The sequence below is a fragment of the Bombus fervidus genome, chromosome 3 (genome assembly GCF_041682495.2).
Source record: "Bombus fervidus isolate BK054 chromosome 3, iyBomFerv1, whole genome shotgun sequence".
NCBI lineage: Eukaryota > Metazoa > Arthropoda > Insecta > Hymenoptera > Apidae > Bombus > Bombus fervidus.
Window position 1 is genome coordinate 14,269,161 of NC_091519.1, and position 22,787 is coordinate 14,291,947.

General features: G+C 37.8%; 1 protein-coding gene across 3 annotated transcripts in view; it reads right to left on the minus strand.

The window, feature by feature from the left end:
• The window catches only part of LOC139985414 (aquaporin AQPAn.G), a 33,802-nt gene that overhangs the window by 5,360 nt on the left and 5,655 nt on the right, over positions 1-22,787 (minus strand). For 2 of the 3 annotated variants that reach the window (XM_071999824.1, XM_071999825.1), the window contains exon 3: positions 10,823-11,016. In XM_071999824.1, coding sequence (XP_071855925.1) covers positions 10,823-11,016 — 194 coding nt within the window. Of the gene's footprint in view, positions 1-10,822; positions 11,017-12,732; positions 13,281-22,787 lie in introns of those variants that run through there. The other variant, XM_071999826.1, reaches the window with a different exon arrangement.

Sequence of the window (22,787 nt, forward strand, 5' to 3'; positions counted from 1 at the left end):
GTAATGCATTAACAACACGATTGAAACCCGAATAATTGCGAATATGTTATTGAAAAAATGATAGATAGTTAGTATAGAGCGTAAAGAAATTTAAACAGGGCACAATAGAAACTTTCTTAAAGAAAGGGGTGGGTTGTTCGATTTGAGTCCAGTAAAATCGGGATGGCGGTGGACACTGGCGCGGCGCGGAGCGGCACGGCCCAGTTCTCATGCACGTCGACAAGGTCTCCGTTCGCCCCGGGCGATCGGTACACATGCGCCGACGAGTTGCTGCGATTACGTAACTCATCTTCTCCGACCTTACGCTCTTCTCCCTTTCTTGCTCTTGTTCCTCTTCTTCTTCTTCTTTATCTTTTTCTTCTTCTTCATCTTCTTCTTCTTCTTCTTGTTCGTTTCGATCCGGTTATTCGCTGTGCCTTTTATCGACGTTGTCGCGAGGATAGCAGCCACGTTGTTCATTCGGCATAAATTGTCCGAATGCGCGATGCTTCGAGCAAAGATCAAACGGCGAGATATCGACTAATTGATTTTATTAATTACAGGATGGAGCGCAGGCGACGCGTGGCTCTCGTTTAATCGAAACGCGAGTGGTCGAGCTCGCGGGAACGCTATGTAATTACCGAGAACGAAGGGTTTGTCGCTTTAAAAGGTCGCGTTCCAATGCGCTTTTGTAAAAATTAGTTTCGCGTCCCCGAGGAACAGAGGCCTTGTGACGAATGAAAAGAGTCCTATTTTAATTAATACGCGGCTCATCATGGCTCGACAACAAGCGCGAGGTGACGTTCGTAGACGCGCGAACCTACAAAGGGGAAAGTGTTGCTTCAACTTTTCATCGAGCACCGGCGCGTCCTTCGTCCAACGCTGCACTCGGTTGTTCCAAGAAGAGCAATAAACGAACTTCGGCTTTTATTCGGCAGCTCCCGCCTCGATAAAACTTTTCATATATGTACGTCCTCTTTTCCTCCTTTTTTTCTTCTCTTCTTATACCTTCTCGACGTCTTCTGATTCTTCGTGTGCACGGGCCGGCTTATCTCGCATTAATCTTGAATTATTAATTCTGCAGAACGTCTAGATATCGTAGACTTACGATGGGATTTACCGGTGGCGAAACAACGTTCGAGAAACGAGCACACGCGAAAAATTGTGAACTTCGAAGGCTCGTGAGATGCTGAAACCAGGTTGACGCACCGCGCCGGCTTCTTTCGTTCGCAGATGGATTGTTACGAAGATACAAGGAAACTTCAGCTTTATTAAGTTCTTCTTTAATAACAAAGCTCGTTTTTCAGATAAATAGTCTCGGTATGTATTCGACATTCTTGTTGATGTCGATGGATTGAAAATTGAAAGATGTTCGTCAAGTAAAATACGAGGAAATTGTCTCTAAACGATATATGTAATCCGTTCAACTGTTTAGACGAGATAAAATGTTCTACTTCATTGAGATTCGTGACCCACGTAGTGATCTACGACCCACAGCCCGAGGATACGTTGGTCGAGCGTTCGCGGATTTGCCTCGGCTCTCGTTCTCTTAAATAAATTACGGTACATAGAAATCTACCGTAATGTCATGAGTGTCGCATTTAACTGTAACTGCCAGCTGTATTCGATCGATCATATGTTTCAGACGCGTAAACACGTAATTTGTACGCGTCTTGAATATTAATCCGATCATTAACGAAGCACGTTTCGACAGATTTCTTTCGAGTTTGAACGCTATAACCTCTGATCTTGTATTTCTTTTTTGCTATTCGTAAGAAGTTCTATTTGCGTCAGATCTTCTTGTCAGAACGTGAAACTTTTATCGCGTTCAGCTTGTTGAATACGATCAACGTACATACAGCTTCGAACACATCGTTTAATTACCGTGTTATTCAGTCATAGTAAACGTTAATTATAACAATTATTTCGTACGATTGAACCGATATTATTAACCAAATTACAAGCAGAGTAAGTACAACGCGAAGATTTTGCGAGCTACGAGTCAGCCGATTGTCACGTTCGATGAAACAATTGTAAAATTGCAAGAATTATTTTTAAAACGGCAATCTATAACCTGTCGATTTGTCGTTCGCGAATCTGTCGATGCTATTAATTACTAAATTATTGTGCAAGAGATTCCAGGTTTTCGCACGAGAAACTAACTCGTACTTCGTAAAATTCGCAGAGTACGACGGTGGTCCTGCCCGCATAATTAGGGTGCACGACTTGCACACGAGCTGCAAGGTTTATGTACGATCATGCGGGACAATGATCTTTCACTCTTGGATCACGTTGCACAACAGCTCGAGACGAGGGAGCGGTCTCTCTCATAGGCCTCCGAAAAGACCTCCAGCAAGATGACTCTAATATTTGCCGAAGGATATATGTAAAGCTGTTACGACAAGATCGATTTTATCGCGAATTTCAAACGAAACAAGGAATCACGTACGTATCACGATTATCCTCTCGTACAAAGCATTCTGTGTTTCCTTTTTTTTTTTTGTATTCTTAATCGAATCGTCAAAAAAATTCAGCAGTCCAGATCTAGAAATTAGTCTATGCAAGTTCTTACGTAACGAATCTGGACATCTGTAAGACGTTTGGTTTACTAGACACATAACGATAAACGTGTCACAAATCATAGACTGTTGCAGTTAGCTAATTATACTGTCGTAAAAGAAGCGTTGTCTTTTACGCAAACGAAAAGAACTGAAAATTGGTAGTAATTAATTTCAACCATCGTGCTGCAATTCTTTCAAAATGCCCACGCAACAAAGTTGCAAAATTCAAGCAGGCACAACGAATTCTACGTAAAATTATCGTCCTGCATGAATGTTCGTTAAATTTCTCCGTTTTACCGGAGTCAAACCATAAACCATAGTCGATTCTACTGTCTTGGACAGAAGCGTGCTTATTAATTTGCGGCCTGTCGCACGCGCGTCACGCATCGCATAGCAGTTCTATGATATCGTTAAGAAATGGCTTTAAAGGATTATCAACGTGTTCCCGCAACGTACATGGGTCATCGTATGGCGCAGGTAGGTGAACGATATACGAGGTATCTAAAACGTGACAAACGATAGCTCGTGATGATGGTCTGCTGTTCGCTAAGGAGTGTACGCCTCGAATTACGCAAGTGAAATATCGCTTATCTGATGCACGCGTGATGACGTTACCTGGGTTAGTTGTTGCAGGTGTTACGCGTTATGTGTCTCTTTTCGTTTCATCTGACGTGACAGTGTGTAAACATTTCTTATACTCCGGATGGCGAATAACATTTCATTTTTTTTACAGCTGTATGTACATTCAGCGTAAAGTACAATATTGCCTTGCGGTCTGACCGCGAATGGGCATAGACTTATTAGGCATTTTCTATCTGAAATGGCACTCCAAATTAACTCACGAAGTTCTATTTGTTCATACGAAACTACAGCATTCTGTTTGAATGCGCTTTAACAACAGTGACAAAATATTACAGTTTTTGATATATTACTTATATAAACGAATTTTCTTGTAGTTTTTCTTGTAGAGTTTGATCAAGATCGGTGTATTACGGTTGTGACGTTTCTCGCGAGACCGACGAATTTAAAAAATCTTTCAGAGAAATAGCGAAACTGTATTTTCTGGAGGTATTCGCGTAATGTTTGGGAAAATGCAGATCGTGTTAAAATCACGAACGGCTCCGTAAAAGCACGCAGATCCGCTGAAAACGCGAAAATGATTTCAGCATAGGGCATTAATCATAAGTGGGCACTTACTTTGTCCATAACAGGGTACGCTTCTCGCACGCGTATCGTCGCGATGGAAGATTAATAAGTGGCGTTTTTCTCAACATTTGTCGTCAATGACGATTCATTATCAAGCAGAACCAATCGAATTTAACCGTTTCGTCTCGGATTTTTACCATACGCCTCGAGTTGTCTCACTAATTGCACGACTCGTAAAGCTCGAAGCAAATGTGCAAAGCTGCGTCGAGATCGTATCCCGTGGAATCATCCTCGACATTTTTCATTCTACGCTTCGCAACGTGATTATGCAATGTTAACGTCTTCTTCTTTGACAACTCCTCGTTCGTTTGCGACAAATGGCGCATAATGCAGGGCGGGAAACGTATGATTTGCATTCAAATTATCGCCGACACCTTCGACGTTCGTACCTTATTTTTTTCTTCCTTTTCGCTCGTTCTTTTTCGGACCTTTCTTATTGTCAAACGCATCACGCAAAAAGAAAAGAAAGGAATTTATTTAAATTTACGTATGTAAATGCGCAAGAAAGCTACACTACGCCCTATGTATCGAAAATCGTCTCTTTCAGTCAGCGTGACTCACTGTACCCATTCCACGTCCCATAATGTGAGAATCGTGATAATTGCCAACGTCGAAATATCGCGTTCCCTTTCGATTCGCTAAGCCGAAGGACTAATTGACAAACCAAAGTCAGGCAAAAAATCGAAGAAAGCCAAGAGCAAACAGAAAGATCACGACCGCCCGAACAGAGGAAGATCGAACGCAAAAGTACACCCGACCGAAAATGAAATTATGTAAATAACAATTACGAAACCGAAGGAATGTACCGACGACTAAATATGTATAACGCGTCGGGCAACGATAACGAACGAATGAAAATAGCTGTGACAGTGAAGGTGGTGAGTCTGACCCATGAGTTCATCATGTTGATATGTTCATTTGCGTACTTTTCTTTCGTGTAATACCGATGTAATGTACAGCTATCTGTAATGACCTACGTGCTTGTAGATTTCTTTTTTAGCATCATGCGAACAGCTGAATGTGCAGTCGAAACACTGCTACAATGTTGTAATTTATGTGGCAAATAAACATTCTTTTATAAGAAAAAAATGTGGTAGAGCGATAGGTTCTTGAATTACTCTATCACGAATTCAAATCTCTCACGATCAATAAATTCTTTTTTTCCCCCTTTTGTAACTTGTTTTCCGCGGTCCTTTTATTTTGTAATATCTTCCTTCACCTTTTTGTTAATCTTTTTCCTTATCTTTAAATTTACTGTCATTTCGTTACATTATATAAATACAATGTACAGGATGATGCATATCGTAGAAACACGAAAAACACAAGTATTTTCAACAAAATATTATCACATTATCCGGCAGACATACTTGGTCAACGTTAAAAAGAATTGACCTATCGAACATTAATTTCGTCGCGTACCAAGAATATCTAATTATCTTCTTTGCATCTTCTCTGATTCATAATTCGCCGCTGGTTTGTGAAACTCTGGTTGACTTTTGTGAATTTGACAATAGGGAATACAACGTGGCGGAATAATTTCTACGGTTCGTGTACGACCTCCATCGTCGTGTATAAAAATGTTATTAAAGCGAGCAACGTTCGTTTGCCCGTCCTATGAACACAGAATTGATAGAAATTTATCGTGTCCACAATATGGACTGATCACTTTTAATATCTTTCGAAATAACAAATATTGACGAAAATGACAAAATATGATTCATCGGGAAAAATGTTATGAAAATCGATGACCCAACGACTGTGACCTTTCCTTGCGAGATAACGAGCGACGAAGTAAAATACACGGAGGAACGACACAGAGGATTATAAATAGGCGTATCTGCAGCGTGCAGGCTGTCGGAAAATAAAGTATTAAAAGAGACAGAACAAGAGCCACATTAGTCCGATCGGAGGTTCGAGGCGAGTCAGCGGTCTCGAGTAGGTTGTCGGAGCCTTCAGGGCAGAATTGCACCATCCAGAGAGTTAGATCCCCTTGGGCGAATCAGCGGCCTTATTTACCCTTCTACCAACGTGCCGGCGGCTTTCTGAGATCAACCAACGTCACGTGTAAAACGGAATACACGCGTGTGCATACGTAACGCGTATGCGTAAAAGGCGTTGCACACGCGCCAGACTCTGCGTATAAAAATATTTTTGCCTTTTTGTACCGCCTAACTGTTAGCTCGGTTGTATGACATTTTTATACCACCTGGAGAAACTTACATCTGGTTAGAAGGAAACTGGACGCGTACTTGTGCCTGTTAATCTAATAACAAATAGTGATTTCTACGTGTCGATATACAGTGGCTACAAGAAATATTCGTACACCATTGTGTTTGTTATAGCGCGTGTACATATTAATTACTTAGATTCAGGTATGTGAAATTTCGTACCATTTTTAGTATAATACCTTCGCGTGGCTACAAAAATTACATAAATAAAAAATTATATAAGAGCAAAAGTACAAATATAAATTTGTAGCCATCGTAGATTTTTTCGTATCATGATCACGTGTTATTTGGCAATAGCGATAGTCGATGCATATTTGTCATTAGATATTTATACGAGTTTACATTGCTGACAATGAGAGCATAGGCAATAAAGGACGTACATAGGTAAAGCGTGTTAATGCTTCAAATTTATATAAATTATATTTATACGCGGCCAAGTCGTGGATATAATTGTGATAAATGATCGCAGAATGGAAACTGATTGGGCGAGGTATAAATGTTCCACGATGTAATTTAATATAATTTAACTTCATTAAAAAGTTACCACACTCTTTACGTTTATAAATTTATAAAAATGAGTATTTGAAGTGTATATCACTTTTTCTTTCGCATAATGGAAAAATGAAGCAAAAACGAATGTACGAAATTGTATATATTAAAGTACCCTTAAAGCGTTCGATTAATGTCGTTTATACCTTGCCGTTTGCCCGTTCGCTTCCACTAACTCGTTAACGTCGCAAGAGTAAACGCAGACGGGTAAATACCGACAGACCCCGACTACCTGAACTAAGGATGGTCTAACCGCAAAATACTTCAAAGTATCCACTAGTCCGATCGTCGTTCCGTACTTTCCGCACAGGAACGCCAGAAGATAAAGGAGAAGAGACTGAATTGATAATTCGAATGATTCGCTAGCTTAGCTCGAGTTACATCGCATTACGTTCCCAAGTAAAACAAGTCGGAAAGAAATATTTGGAAAAGTGGAAAAAGATTTTTCGAAGTGTTTTTAAACGTATGTATCTAGACTGCGAGTTTTTATGCATCCGTAAGAAATTTGAAAATACAAAATTGCACGGAATGCACGTTATATGAAAGGATATACGAAATATATTATATGAAAGTATCAGTGCTTTTTTTTTTTTTTTAATATTTCATAGGTAAAACAGTTCTCTAGCGAGGTTTTGCTCTTTTAAATTACATTCTCACAAATATGAATTTGCAGAAAAATCCGCAGTCTCTATTTCTTTAGACAGTATGAAATTTTGAGTTTGTTACAAGTCATCCGTCTGAGATTATACGTTTGGCGTATCGTATTTCTAAATTACGACTGAAAGTGTATTTTTAAATGACAAAATATACGTCCAATAGACACTGTACAGTAGACGATGTACAGTTCCTTTGTTGAATAGATTCTTAAAAGGAACACGCCGAACGACATTCGATCGATCTAAATTTATCATTCTTTCTGAACGAACCATTATAGACTCGATTATTATGTAATATAGACTCACGGTTACGCGAACTAGCTTTATTCTAAATCCTCGTAATGACAGATCTCGCAGAGAACTCGATGTCAGCCATTGAGACGCACGCTGGCTTGATTTGTTCCTTGCTTGAATGATCTTTTTCTTTCTCTCTTTTTTTTTTTTTTTTTGTTTTTGAAATGTTAATGAATGTGGAGTAAGGTTCGGCTTGCGTGTGGTTGGACGCGCGTGTTCGCGGGAAAGAGAGCCTGTTCGTTTGTAGTTCATGCCTTCCGGTGAAGATCGAACCGGAGAAGGAGAAAGAGACAGGCAGTCTGGTTGCTAAACGTTTCAGAAAGGAATCGAATTCGCAGATTACTGATTTCGTGGACCCAGCTGCTTCCCACGTGTTCAACCTACCTACGCCTAGTTCAACGATTACGCTAACACGCCGGGTTTATCTCTCGTCGATGCTTCTTAGAATTATTGATATTTTTAATACGTTCGCTATCACGGTGACCACCGATGATGATCCAGGTCACTAAATTTTTTAGAACGATTAAGATAAGATAAATTCCACTAAACTTTTTCGTGGACAACAAATTTCATGGACTAAATTTCCAAGAATGTGAATGATTTAGATAACATTGTCAAAAGAAAACAGGTAAATAGTATTTCGCAAAAATTAAATGTTACGATGTGGTATATTTTAATCTATCGCGGATCCTAAAAAAAAAAAAAAAAATATATATATGAAATTTGCACGGCAATCAACCTGTTCATGTACCATTCATGTACCACATATTACAATTTTTGAACTTTTATTATGTTTTATGAAAAATTTGCTTGTCGTCTCTACCAGATTGAACGAATTCGTTTCAATTCGGAACAGATTGCAACGAGTATAGTCTAGTTTTACATCGTCGATTTTTGTGTACCATATTTATCTTAGATTTTATCGTTACAATTATCACTCAGAGGGAAACTAAATTACAGAAATTAGCGATAACGTTTCATTTTTCGAACACGAGAGATTCTCATTGGAGAATTCAATTTGAAAAATGAGAAATATTCGGATATCGAGGGACGGGTCAGAGATGCGTGAAATTTATCGTCGAATTGTCTTTGCTGGTATGGAGATTGAAACGAGTTGCGAAAGTTGGCATTGAGCAGAGAGGAAAATAATGTTCCGAAAGAGAAAATAAGTCACGTTTAAAAAAGATTTACTTCGTTTAATGGCACATGTTACGATAAAATGTTGCTCGCCGGGTTGTTCGCTTCGGTACTTTACGCTTCAACTTCTCTACTCTGCTGTCTGCTACTTGCAACCAACGTCTGACCTATTTTTTTCTCCAGTCGATCAACAATAAGCGTTACACTTTTTCGAAACAAACGATAAATTGCCAGTCAAAAGATTTCTAGAGAATTTTCAGGAAATATTCTCATTAAATTATTAGCTTTCTTTCGTGATGAAAATCAGACAAATATACGAGAGATTCGAACGCGTTGGTTTTCCAACATTCAACGTTTTTACGCGAAACTTCTTAAATAATTCTTGTGGGAAGAGATCGTACAAGGAACGAAGTTACAAAAGAATTGTAGTTGTTATCATTGATTGATGCAGATGCGTGTAATAAAAATAAAAAGAATTGATTAAATCTAAAAATTTATGGTGCAATATAATTTACAAGATGGAAATAAAAATAAAGAGTGGTTCGATAATATTGCATAATAACGATTTATGTACTTCATAAACACCTATTTTTACGAGAAAATACATGATTAAAATTTCTTAATAAAAAGTAATCCGCACGGTGATTATTATTTGGCTTCTCATAAGCGAATTTTATTAAAAAAAAAAAAAAGAAATATGTATGTAATATGAACAGAAAGTAAATATTTAACGCGATCTTTTTTCAGATCGAATCTCTTAATTATACTTGTACATATCCAATTATTGAGCCATTTTAGCTTTTACCTCAAATATTATCTTACTTTCTGGGTTAATCGATAAAGAGATTTTAACGAAAGCTTATTACATATTGCAATATAATTTTTCGCCAGTCTTTGATCTCGACGTTCAATTGAATTGATCTCAGGGATCATTTACTTTCACGAAGAATCTCTACCGTTTTATCTGGAATAATATTAAAACTTTGAAAAGATCTTTTCGTTTCGCCGAAAAACAGTTTCTAACGATTGGCATACTCGTAAAATTGTTTTAAAGCCAAGTGAAAAATACGATCATGAAATCTCAAGAATTCAACTAATTCTTGATAATTTGTAAAACGGTACGATCGATTTAACAGAAAACGAAATATAAAATCGATCGTAAAACTTTAAGACCTTGCCTGATCGCTTTCGATTTCAACGATGAATAATTTGCACGTGCGGACTTATCGACCAAACAAATTAATTCTCAATTTGCTAATCGACTGAAAAAAGAAAAAAAAAAAAAAAAAATGAAGCATCGCGTACGAATGAACGAACGATAGTGAGAGCAATGGAAACGGTCCGTTCGTCAAACCTCACCTGGCGTGACGTTTTAGTAAGGTGAATGGAGTCCCCCCTTTCTTTCTCTTCCCCACCATCGTGTGCTCCAAGTACATGATTCTTATGGGACGAATGAAGAACACGATTACTTTTGTCCATTCAATGAAATCAGATAAATGCGAGGTGGCAAACGATTTATCACGTGAGTAATACTCACCACGAGGAAAACTCGAGAGCGCGTGGGCTGCCGAAATTTCGGCAAATCATTATTTATCTTTCTTCGTATTAATCAATTTATGCGAAAGTTTCAAATTTTTTATTGTTTTGCATTTTACAAGTAAACGACAGAACAAAGTAAAGGAAAGATGTCTTAAAATCATGGTAAGACGCGGGGAGGTTCGAAAGAATTTTAAATCTCTTTGGTAAAATTACTTATTTTATCAGATAAATCGAATTATTACCGTTTCATAAGATAAACATTGAAAAAATTGATAGATCTTATCAAATTGTTCTACGTTTGAGAAGCCAAATTACCTTGCTAAACTCGTGTTCATATCGAGCAAATCTTCTTATCAACGACTTTGATAATTAGCAAGACTATCAGCGCTGGGAAACGTGAAATATTTTGTTTCAACATAATGGACTAAGTTGCTCCGGCTATTTATTTTCCTTCGTTATTTAAAAATACGCCTCTACCAATCTTACTTTTCAATCTTCCGAAAATATTCGATATTTTTTATACCATTGCGCGTAATTGAACGCGAAATCATGAAATGAAAGTTATATCACGGCTCTCGGTGCGGTAACAGTTAATTTCGTTTGTCGAGTCGGTCGGAGCTCGTTATCTTTCCTAGCATAACATTAATGATTATGTATCGAACACGTGACTTACGTGAGCTAAACTGGCGACAGCCAGACCAAAGGTGAACGCGATGTGTACCACCGTCGGAGGATTGTCCGCGGTCCACGTGATACAGGATGCACAGCCGATCAGCACCAGAAGAAACGTTCCCAAGGTTTCGGCGAACAGCTTCAACAGAAACTCGAACTTCATCACCTCTTCGAGGCCGACGAAATCTTTCACGCCTGGACAGAACGAACAAGAAGAACAAGAAAATAACGTGTGACCATTCGGATTACATCGTCGGGCAACATTTTTGCATTCTCGTTGTAACATTTTGTTGGTAATTAAATAACGCATGAAAAGACATGGAAGACGTTTCTCACTGTCCGTCTTTATTGAAACGTCAAATCTCGTAGTGTATTCAACAAATGAGCGCGAACACAAGCGAATATTCGTCATTGTCGGTGTCGTCTTTTTAAGCATACGTTACGATGATTGTTATCTTTAACAAAAGAAATCCCGTCTTCTTGTCTGTTGGTGTATCGATCATTCAAATACAAGTATGAATTCATTATGCCGACGTTTTTGTACTTGTTTGCTTTCCTTTCTTTCTTTTCGTTACCTTTCTGTTCTTTCTTTTTTTTTTTTTTTTTTTTTTTTTTGTTAACGGAGAGGGGAGAGTAATTATGCAACAGAAGTCAATGAGACAGATGACGCAAAGCCGCTGCGTTCTATAAAACAAAGGGAAAGGTGTAAACAGAATGCGCGAAAATTTTTCAGTGGGGCGACATTGTTGAAATTCTGTTTTTGCGATTATCGTTGGACGAATATTATGTTGAGTTAAAAGCTATTACGATCGCAACACACGCTAAATTGTCATTACGTAATTGACATAATGGATACCACGACATAATGATACCGCGATTTCATATAAAGAAACCTAATTATATTCTAAGGTAATTGTACGTACTGCAATTTGCATTTAAAAAACTGCAAAGACATTTGTCGCTTTTGAAGTTCCATTTTACATTATAAACATTACCATTATCACGTTGTAAATTAAAATAAAAACACACGAATGCATATGTTTCGCCGGTAAAATAACGAAAAGAAAGTACGTGCAATAAAAGCAAGAAATGACAGTGGCGAGAAAATTTTCTTACACATCGACGGTATCAAAATTTGCACAGAATAAGGACCGATTGAAATTCTTTCGTAACGATCAGCGTATCCTGAAACGACACGAACGTTTCCCGTGTAATTTATTATTTATCATCGAACCAACGAAATCAATTTATTATTGAACCAACAGACGGAGATATCGTCCATATGCGTGCGAACTATCGGCATAGTTGGAAACACTATCCAGAAGCGCGCATTTATCAAAGAATCATTGACGATCGTAAGCAAATGTATTTTCTTCTACGATCATCGTGTACATTGCTCGTCTTACTAATAAGAATTTAAATTTATCGCGAATCATATACCGAAATAGACGAAGTTGGAGTGTAAATTGTGCAATCTAATCCTTTCTGATAGAGCGATAGATCTTTCTGATTCATGTAATCTATTCAATTAACTATTGCTATTATTCCTTTAGAAACAAATGGCGAATGGAAAGAGATATACACCAGCGCGTTACGTTGTAATTCACATAGCGATTAGATTATATCTTAAAACAATGACGATAGATCGATGACACGGGAATCAATTTTAGCACGCTACGAAATTTTGTGAACGCGCAACAAAGTAGCTTTTCGTTTCGTCGATTCGAAATTCTGTATCGATACTCTGTCGATATTACATAGATTACGTAAATTTTGAAGCTTTTCGAATACGTGCGCGTTACGTATACTCGCGATATCACGTTCCATCGTATACCATAATTTGAACAATTTCGACGCGTGACTAGTGCTCGATTCGCCATCGCTTTTCTAAGATGTTAATAAACGACATACCTTTCCAACCCTTGCCCATTTTCCTCTCGATATCGCAGGCAAGACGGTCGAACAAAGAAGAAACAGCGTCCTCCCTTCGATCTACCACCCCGGTTCTCGTTCTTCACAACAAACGAACGTCAGCAGCGGATTGTTCTCTCATCGGAAGCTAGCTACCATTTCCCGAGAATATCGATCAACGATCACCGGTCACAAGAAATCTTGCCCTCTCTCTCTCTCCCCCTCTCCCAACCTTTCTCTCCCCCTCGTCTAAAGACAAAGGATCCTTTCGAAATAAGAAGACAATGGTAACAACTTATCACCTCGATCGCCGGCCACGATTATCGCGGTGTTTTATCCGGCGTAACGGGAAACTCGAACACGGTAGAAAAGCGTGGCAGAAGGATCGAAGACGAGGGTTTCGTGGCTTAATGAAGCGAGGCGGAAGGAAAGACGAGAATAAAAAAAAAGAGAAAAATGTTTGTTTCACGGTGGTGGCACACTGGTTCGCGATGTTCGACGGTACACCACGTGGAGTCTCTGGGCTATTGAGTCTGCGGAGCGCGGGTTTCGCCTTCATATATCGCTGTTCTCCACTGCTGTCCTCCCCCCAATCGACACGCGGATCCCTCCTTTCTCACCTCCTCCACCTCCAGTCTGTTCATCATCGTAGCCCCACTCAAAAACTCATTCAAAACGAAATCCGTATCTGTTTCGCATCGTATGGTCCTGCGGGCCAGGATACCTGTGATCGCGAGGCGTAGTCTTCGTATCCTTGACATGTCGCAGGTTAATGTATCCACGCACGCGCTCCTCTAACGGATCGTGCCGATTTTAACGCTACCAACCTTTCCAGCCAACCAACGGAATCAACACAGATTCGACGGACAAGATGTTGTAATTACCACGAAGCAGTCCGATGTAACATTTACCACGGATATAATTACGTTACTGGTCATCGCACAGGCTGTTGTCTTTTGTAACGTAATTCGAATCTTAGGCGACGTAGAAGGATCTACGATCTCGTGATCGTGTTGTGGGGAACGGCCGATGCGCAATTTAATTTCGCGGAGGCGTAGATATCAGTAGCTCGTGTCAGGGAGACCAAACTGGAGCCAGAAGAAACGGATACTATATTGGATAACGAATTCCTTGCAATTTTCGTGAATCAGATTAAGTAGGAAATTAGCGAAGATTATCATTAGACCGCGGTTTTTATGAAATTCGAAAGTATAAAAACAATGAAACGTAAATAATATGCGAAAATAAAATATCTAAAATATAATACTTATTATAATATTTAACAAATAGGATGATTATCTGTTTGGATTCCGCCTTTTTAAATGATATTCCTGAGAATACGAATTTGCATAAATATCCGCTGTTTAATTATCATCGTCGTAGCGAAATACACGAGAAACGTTAAATAGGATTATTGATATGAATTTGAGAATTTGATATACAATTAAATAACTAGATATACGAGAGTGGTGTATTTATGCATGATAGGTATGTTATATGGTACGATTATCATAGCAGGGACGCGATTATGTTCTCAGTTTTTAATACTTTGGTATTTTTCACTGCAATTGATATTCTTACTTTACATTGAACTTATATCCATCTTTGTCGGTGGTACAACGTATCAACATACTTGAATATACTTTAGGAAAAAGTAATTATAAACGTATTGCAATGTACATTTTCTTATTTCAAAGAATTCAATGTCGCGCTTGCGTTACTCAGATAAGTTATCACAATTATAAACTTAACTACTGGTATATTTTACGTATTCCAATGACGCACTGTTGTATCAGCGTAAATTAAGGTCTACTGGATGAGATCCGAAATATTCTATGTGAAAAACAAATAATTTGAACAAGAACGTTCTAAGATTTCATATATGCGTCTGTATGTAAAATCAAATTAAACTCGTAATCTTATATTACTATATTTTGTATCCATGCGACTATACCGTAATTATTTCTAAACTTATGCCGATTGTAATTTATTTGGCAATTGGAACATTATAAAACAGTTTGATTCGGATAACGTTCTTTTAATACACCATAAAACGCACAGTCATGAACAACTGTAAAGATACCTCGTCCGTGTGAATGTTAAACCGTCGGAAGATCGATGTTGAATAACACATTACGTTATGAATTGCAAATAAGCAATATTTAAGATATTTTATAGTTACGCTGCGATGTAAATTCTATAAGTATAAACTAAGATAGAAAATTTCTCGTACAGAATTTATGTAAAAATATGTTTTTCACCTGTCGTATATGTATTAATAAATCATACCTATACAAGCGTGTACGTACATAAATAATCGTACGACGACGAACATTCGTCTTTGCTCTTAAACTTTTAGCTTTAATTAAAATATTCATTGAAATATGCGTTATTGTCAAAGGATTTGCAACACTACGTTCAATCAGGATATCGTTTCAAATTGCAATTGTATCGTCCAATTATATATATATATATAAAATGTATAAAATGTATAAATTCCAAGATACAGATATCGCATCCAATTTTTCGCTTTACACCCTGTACGTTTGTAAATCGTCGGACATTCCTTCGTCCGTTCCTTTCATCGTACTTTTTCTGCCTCTCATCCGACTGATTCGTTCGTGCTCTTACATAATCCCTGTTGGGTTTAGTTTTTGAGCTAGAGGAAGGTGATCGAGCAGATCGTAGTTCGCAGTTTCGCGAGAATCGCGCGAAACGATCTTCCTTCGACTTTGTTATAGCTACGCGTCACATAAAATATATATCTTTTACGTTTACTTTGAAATATTATTAACTGGCTGTAGATGTTAATGGTTGGAAGTAACGATAATAATTAGCAGATGATCACACAAGATTCGGATATTTGCAAACGTTTGGTGCTACTGATAATCGTAACTAACAAGGCCTCATCTTATGTGTTTGTTTCAGTGATGTCATCGGATGCAGAACAAGGTGATATCAACAAGATAATTACAAACATCGCGAGTCAACAGTGGCATGTAAACATTGTACGGAGTAATATGCACGCATATTCGTTTTCCAGTTATCAATGGTTATCTATGAACGGTGTTGTTCTACAGATAGATAATTAGGCTAGTCGAATTCTTGAAGATTGCAAAACTGCACCGCACTGCCGTTACACATGTCCCACGATAGTAATTAAGTGCAATTAATTGGGTCACTGCGTAGCAAGGTATCTCCTGCAAATAGATCCTTCGCGCACCTGCTGCTTCATTTGCATCGTTCGGTTCTACGAACGGGGTTCAACGAATGTTCGCTTCTTTTTGCATTCGTTAATTTTTCACCGATTCACTTCCCTGAAGATCTTATCCGTTGTTACATAAAAATTTGGATTTATTTCTTTTTACATTTACATTTGTTTGTAAATCTTACTCATTGTTATCTAATCGATTTCTTATGTTTGAAAGTTTGAACGTCCCTGGTAATCGAAACGAAAATCTCAAGGAAAGTGAAATATCCCAACTCTGCTACAATTCCTTATAAGCTTTTACGATTATATCGATTTGAAATTGGATACGCGTGAATTTAATTTTCTAAATTGGCGGACAGTGTACAGGGATACGTATCGAAATGCCCTGTGCAAAAATATGTAGGTTCTTCGGACGATAATTAAGTACCTTTAATTGGACCCGTGTACCGGAGGAATGGTTTCAGCAAACCATCGGCAGGTAGCACACCTGTGTGACTATTCACTCGCGTCGTTTATAGCTAAGCGAACATGAATGGGCAAGAGAAAGAGCGATATCTGTGGCATCTACAGGGTGATTCAGAAACACTGTTGCACGCATTTTTGAAATTGTGTTGACGTAACGACTTGTCGTACGCGACTAACGCGCGACAAATGAAATTACAGTGGCAAACGTTAAAGTATTATGCAGATGTTATTACCGCGAGACGATAGGAGATTAGATTTTTACTCGATTACGATAAATGTCACTATAACATTACTTTCATCTTCCATTCCTAAACCGCACCTACGACATTATCAATTCAAGACGCAATGAGTCATAAAATGTTAAAACGAACGACGTGTTTCCAATCCGATGTTATCAGTCGCCGAAGAACGTTGTTCGTAGCGGACATCCATTAAGGGGACGTCCTTGTCGATGCGACGAGCGTCGATAGCTTAACAAAGTGGCAAATCGTCGTTGTCTCGTTCGCAGCTACAAGAGTTTACCAGAAACAACGATTTCAAAAATAGCGTTTCGCAAAAGGATACCGACCGGATCTATTCTCGTAGGAAGTTAAATGTCAAATTTCACGACCCTTGAGCGAACAATGTGCAAACGTAACCCGCGGCGTATTTCGTAAACTCCGTGCCCCAGAAAGTAACAAGGGCCTCGGGGCTGTACTTATAAGTTTGAAGAGCTGGCGGGGTGTGCGCGCAAACAAAAAATCATATAGATTGTCTATTATTTGCATTACTGGTTTCCGCGAGCCGGAATATAATTGTACGAGAGAAGGGACAGACACCACGGAGCAATATGTTCTGCTGTTTTAATATTTTCTAGAAGTTTTCTAGATCTGTAGCCCAAGGTGATTGTCGATGAACGCACCATACTAAAAAGAAACTAAAAAGTTACGGATGTTATAATCGTAAGTATGGAAATTCGTATTTTTATAAATCCACTTAAACAAATGGAATCTAGCCAGTGATTTATTTCATTTGTCGAATATTATGATCGGTACTATACTTTCGATATATTTTATATCTTTGCATATTACGTGCGTTTTTGCGATTTTAAATTTCCTATAAGTGGATAAAACACCGCGGTCTAATAGTAAGAAATAGTTTAGTTATTCCTTCTAGTCAATGGTATCTAGTCGCTTCATAAAGTTTCGACGAAATTTTTGTCAAGTTACACCGCAGAAACGGTGGAAATATTTTTAGGCAACCTGACGATCGTACTGTGGTACTCGCGTAGTTTCGTCATTTTATTCTTTGACTTTCCCTCTTTTTTCGTTTAAGACGTAACACGTTCAGTTGCGCGAGCATTCGATAGGAATTGGGAAAATTAGTTTCAATGAACCCTGCCGCAACGACAACAGCCAAGTTCGTAAGCACGATTTATTACCAGCCTCTAATCCTCTTGCTTCTCTGCTTATGAACTGTTTCGCGCGTCAATATCCGACCAAAAAGGAACGGTTCCTATTTTACCGTGTAGCGAATGTGCCACGAAATTGCCACAATTATATCGTGCACCGTGATCATTCTTTTCTCTACGCCGTCTACAAAAACACGTGCTCCCGCGAAAACTTTCCTTTTTCAACGATCCGCGGCTGGAAATTGTTTAGGAAAAGATAGAGATTTCGCGTCATGTTGGTTCACAAACGTTAAGATCGTACGCGAGATTTACCGACGATTATATTTACGTATGGTAAAAGTTTTCAACGCTAACGAACTTTGTTTAACGGTGATCGCTTCGCGATTCGCTACTCCAGTGAAAACACTAATTTCCAGTGAAACTTCCTGCTTTTGTGGAGCGAAGATTATTTTTATATTATAAATCTTGTTGATCGGTTTGAGAACCGATAGAGAAAGTTCCTTTTGTTTTTTAAACGAGTTTCCACGTTTGTTAGTTAAAAGAATGCTTCGATAAAGGAGGATTTACAAGAATGATTAACCGAACGTTATACTTTAAAATGCGATCACTGTTTAATATTAATGATATTTTAACTCTCTATTGGTAACGAGAGAACGTGTTTCCTTTGTGTCTAATATATGGTATGGGTATGTGAGTATTTTTGGTATAATGAAAAACTAGACTGATTTTCACATGAACGTAACGACGTTAGTATCTCAGAATATTGAAATTGATATAGAATAAAAAAATAATGATATAATATTCACTGAATTAAGTACCCCATAGGATAATAAAACGAACGAAGAGAATAACAGCAACAGTACGGTATAACCAATAATATACAATAATCGTTTCCACATAATTTACATGGAAGAACATACAGGTGTTTAGCAGATGCTATTACCATTGTGGAATATCATCGCATTTAGATGTCTATCCATTCGATTCTGTTTCTAGTTGGTACACGGTCATTCGTATTGTATTGCGTAAATTCGCAATTTGCTTTGATAGAAGCAATTGCGACGTAGCGACTATTTAGAATCCGCGCTATAATTGCTACTTCCGTTACGGTTGTAGCCGAAATTGACAAGCTACGAGTCGATTCCCTGGGCAGGAAACAGCCGCTACGTTTCTAGGAAATAGAATGGAAAATAAGGTGTTACGCGAATTTTCACGGTGCGCACAAGCTGTGTATGAGAATTGTGCTGGAAGAAGGAAAATTACCTTAACGTAACGTACGAGCCCGCATGATGAACTAGCTGAACGAACACGTTTACCTGTTACGTGATAATAGTTTTAATCAGCTCCTCCATCGATGTCAGAATTTTTTACTAATGACTTGCCGCGGAGATTCATTCATTTTCTAGAAGCGTGTTTCGAAACGGATTTCAATCTTTCAGTTTACCGCAAAATTCTGTTTTACGTGTTCCGCTTGGTGCGCATTTACATTCAACGAGTGGACAATTTTTGTAATGCAGATTACAACTTATTCGTTTTAACTTTTATTTTCCATGATAGAGATAAAGCGCACCGAAACGCGCTGACTTATCATCGATTCTTACCGAGAAATGATCTATCGACAAAGTTCATTCAGGCTACTGTATATCTTAGTGATATCGGCAAGAAACAAATGCTGCGGAAACATGTGGGAATATCCATTAAAATAAGAAACAATTGTAATAATAGAAACTAAATATCGTAAATTAAATATTAATAAACAATACAAAAAGTCATTATTTTCTTTTACTTAAAAAACGGTCGGAAACAACTTGAAGCATATCTAACGTTACTGAAACCCGTGTATCAACCGCGATATTAGTTAAGCCAAGACAGATTTCGAATAACCCGAGTATCCTTTGTAACTGCGTGATTTTATCGATGGTAAAAATCATTAAAATGTGTGGCGTGCCGTGACGATATTGGCGACAAAACCGCAGAAATAATCAAAGCTCATAAAATCTCCGTTACGCTTATTCGCGTGTTGCGGTTTACAGTGTGGTGGGACGTCACCGTCAAAATATTCTTTAAACTGTTGTACGTAATCGAAACCTGAAATTAAATATACCCGACGTCGCAAAAGGTTGCAGAGAGCGTACTGTTGGCCCGGGGCAATTTTCTCGAGCGGAAATTATGAATGTCAGTGCATAGAAAGGTCTGTATAATGGGATTCATAACACGGCGATGCTGATGTCATAATCCGAGCGAAAAACGAATATTTCATTTCGCTGCAAACGAAGATAATAATAAGATCGTTTATAATTTAGGTGTCAGAGAGATTTAGCGACATAATCGAAGTGTATCATTATGAGTATAAATAATACTCGAACGTACTCTGCTTCGGTCGGAATTTGTCCGGCCACCGACAAATTTATCGTTAAGTATCTCCTGAATTCTGTACTCTTCGAGATTGTTAATGAATTCACGTAATCGTTACGCAAGTACTGGATAAGAAATAAAATTATTCCATTGCTTAATAACGCGACCTTCGTGTGTCTTGTATAAAAAAAATAGAAAACTATTGATTATCAAATTATATCGCCTTTGAAGTAATTTAACTTTTGTTCGAAATATTTTCCCCTATCAGGAATGGTTTTCGAGATATTTGCAAAGATTGACTTAAATGGCACATCCTGTATAATAAATAACGAATCGCATAATGAATGATTCTCCTGTATCTGTAATGTTTATCATCGATGACTCAGTTTACCGAGAAATTCTTTTCTTTGCATCTTTCAACATGTAACGAGGATATGGATAAAAGAATGGAAAGAAAAATAATTTAATAATAAACCGACTATTTGCGATTATCTGCCCTCGATCTTCGTTACGTAGACGTTGAAACAGGAACGCGTGTCGCTCCTAAGAAGATGTTGTCGTTGACGAGATAATCAGCGGACTACGTATCATTATGCGTTTATCGGAAATTTGAAGATGAAAAAATGCATAAAATGCGTATAAATACGGAAAAACATATAACATATGCAAAGTATAGTACTCGTTGTAATACTTGATAGGTACAATAATTCTCCATTTAAATTCCACTCTTTTAATTATATTCGCGTAAATATTTATTTGCATAAATATCTGCAGTCTTAGTAATCAGCAACGATCGTGAATTTGCTTTGTTCGATCGATGTATGCAACGTACTTCTTCGAAATGCGCATTTTCGCTTGCTATGATCGATACGTATGGCTAAATCGTCTCTAATATGTTAGATTATACGCGTGTATTCACAATGTTAAATTATATCAATCTCTATCGAACTGGGTCAGGTTTCGGTTATCTTTAATGAATGAAAGCTTTACCGCTATTAAAAGCTATTTAATTTTTTACTTTATAGCTTTTATAGCTTTGTTATCGTTAATATCGCTGCGTTCGACACTGTTTGAAGCTCTCGGAAGTCTCTTTTAAGATTCTCATTCGAAAAGTTTCGTAAACGAGTATCCGATTTGCAGTTTAATTTTTCTCTCTTTTCTGGAAACGGTATAGCAATTTCGGTGTGTTACACTAAAACAGCAGCAGGAATGTCTTAATAAAAATACGCGTTATGTGTAACGTAATGTATTAATGTAAGTAATTACATATATCCTTCCATAAGTGCAAATAAAATTAGTTTAGAGATTCGGTTTAATAATTAGAGAAATAAATAAATCATATAAGGTACGATATTTAAGTTAACATAATAGAAAACTGATGTGCCATTGTTGAATGTGTTACTTATAGTACAACAACGAGGCTCTGAGAAAGTTAAACGAATATATGAATATATATACGAATAGTTCATATTGATGTGAAATTCAATAATTTAAATTATGCTCAATCGTTTCTTCCAACTCATATTTTAGCATTTATTCTTCGTATGGATGTCACATGATTCTGTGCACCACCTATCGTCCTGATCAAACGCTTCAAACATCCTTTCTCGCTTATCGTTTGAGCGTAATATTTTTAAATTAACGATAATTTCCACGACGTAGTATCTTAAGATAATTAGTATCTTAAATATCCTACTATCGAGGAAAGGCGCAACGCTCTTTGCACGTTTAAACACATTCGTGCACATGTGCGCACGAAGGCAGCGTTGCATCGTCGAAAAGCACAACGTGACTGCTCTCAATTTTGTTTTTCTCTTTAACGAAAGAGACGAATCGTGGATGAATTTTATTGCAGGTATTCTCGGATAGCGCGACGCCACGAACACTGCAAACATCCACGTGAATCCGTATCGTGTAATTACGTATTTTGCCGGTACAGCCGGTTCGGAGCACGTGTGAAGTTAATCAATCCAGTTAGAGCGAAAACTGGTCATTACGGTGGTCTGTTAACAGCAAGCAAATGGTAGCCAGTCATTGGTTCACACATCGTTACCTCTTTCTCCTTACTTTTGCTCAGCGTTTATATATTTTGCCAATTCTAGATCGAAGATATTTGAATTGTATTTACTCGACGATACGTGCAACGTTCTGCGTAAAAAGATAACACACGTTACTTTGTTAAACCGGTTTTTCGGTAATACGAATAATTCACTAGCCTGTAAATATACCCTGGTAAAATATTCCTCTTTCTACAATTTCTTTTTTTTTTTTTTTTTTTTTTAATAATTCCAGTAGGAAATTCAATGAATTTTATTCGAAATAAATGGAATTTCGATAGATCGAAGGTCCACGAGTACAACAAGGAAGTTATGGCTTAATTTATGCAGTTTTCAAAGCCTTTGGAAAACTTGATACGAGAGTAAACACATTTTTCTCTTCCTATTGCACATCTATTTCTCTGTTAGTCTTTATTATTGTTCAGCCTGTCTTTGCTATGCATCGGTATGCGACTCCATTTTCATTTAGCATGCATTCCGAGTTGGTAGCACGCAGAAGAAGCTCATTGTCGTAATAGGCTAGTAACTACCATTGGAATTTTTTTCAGTCGAAACAGATCGATTGTAGTTCTAACTA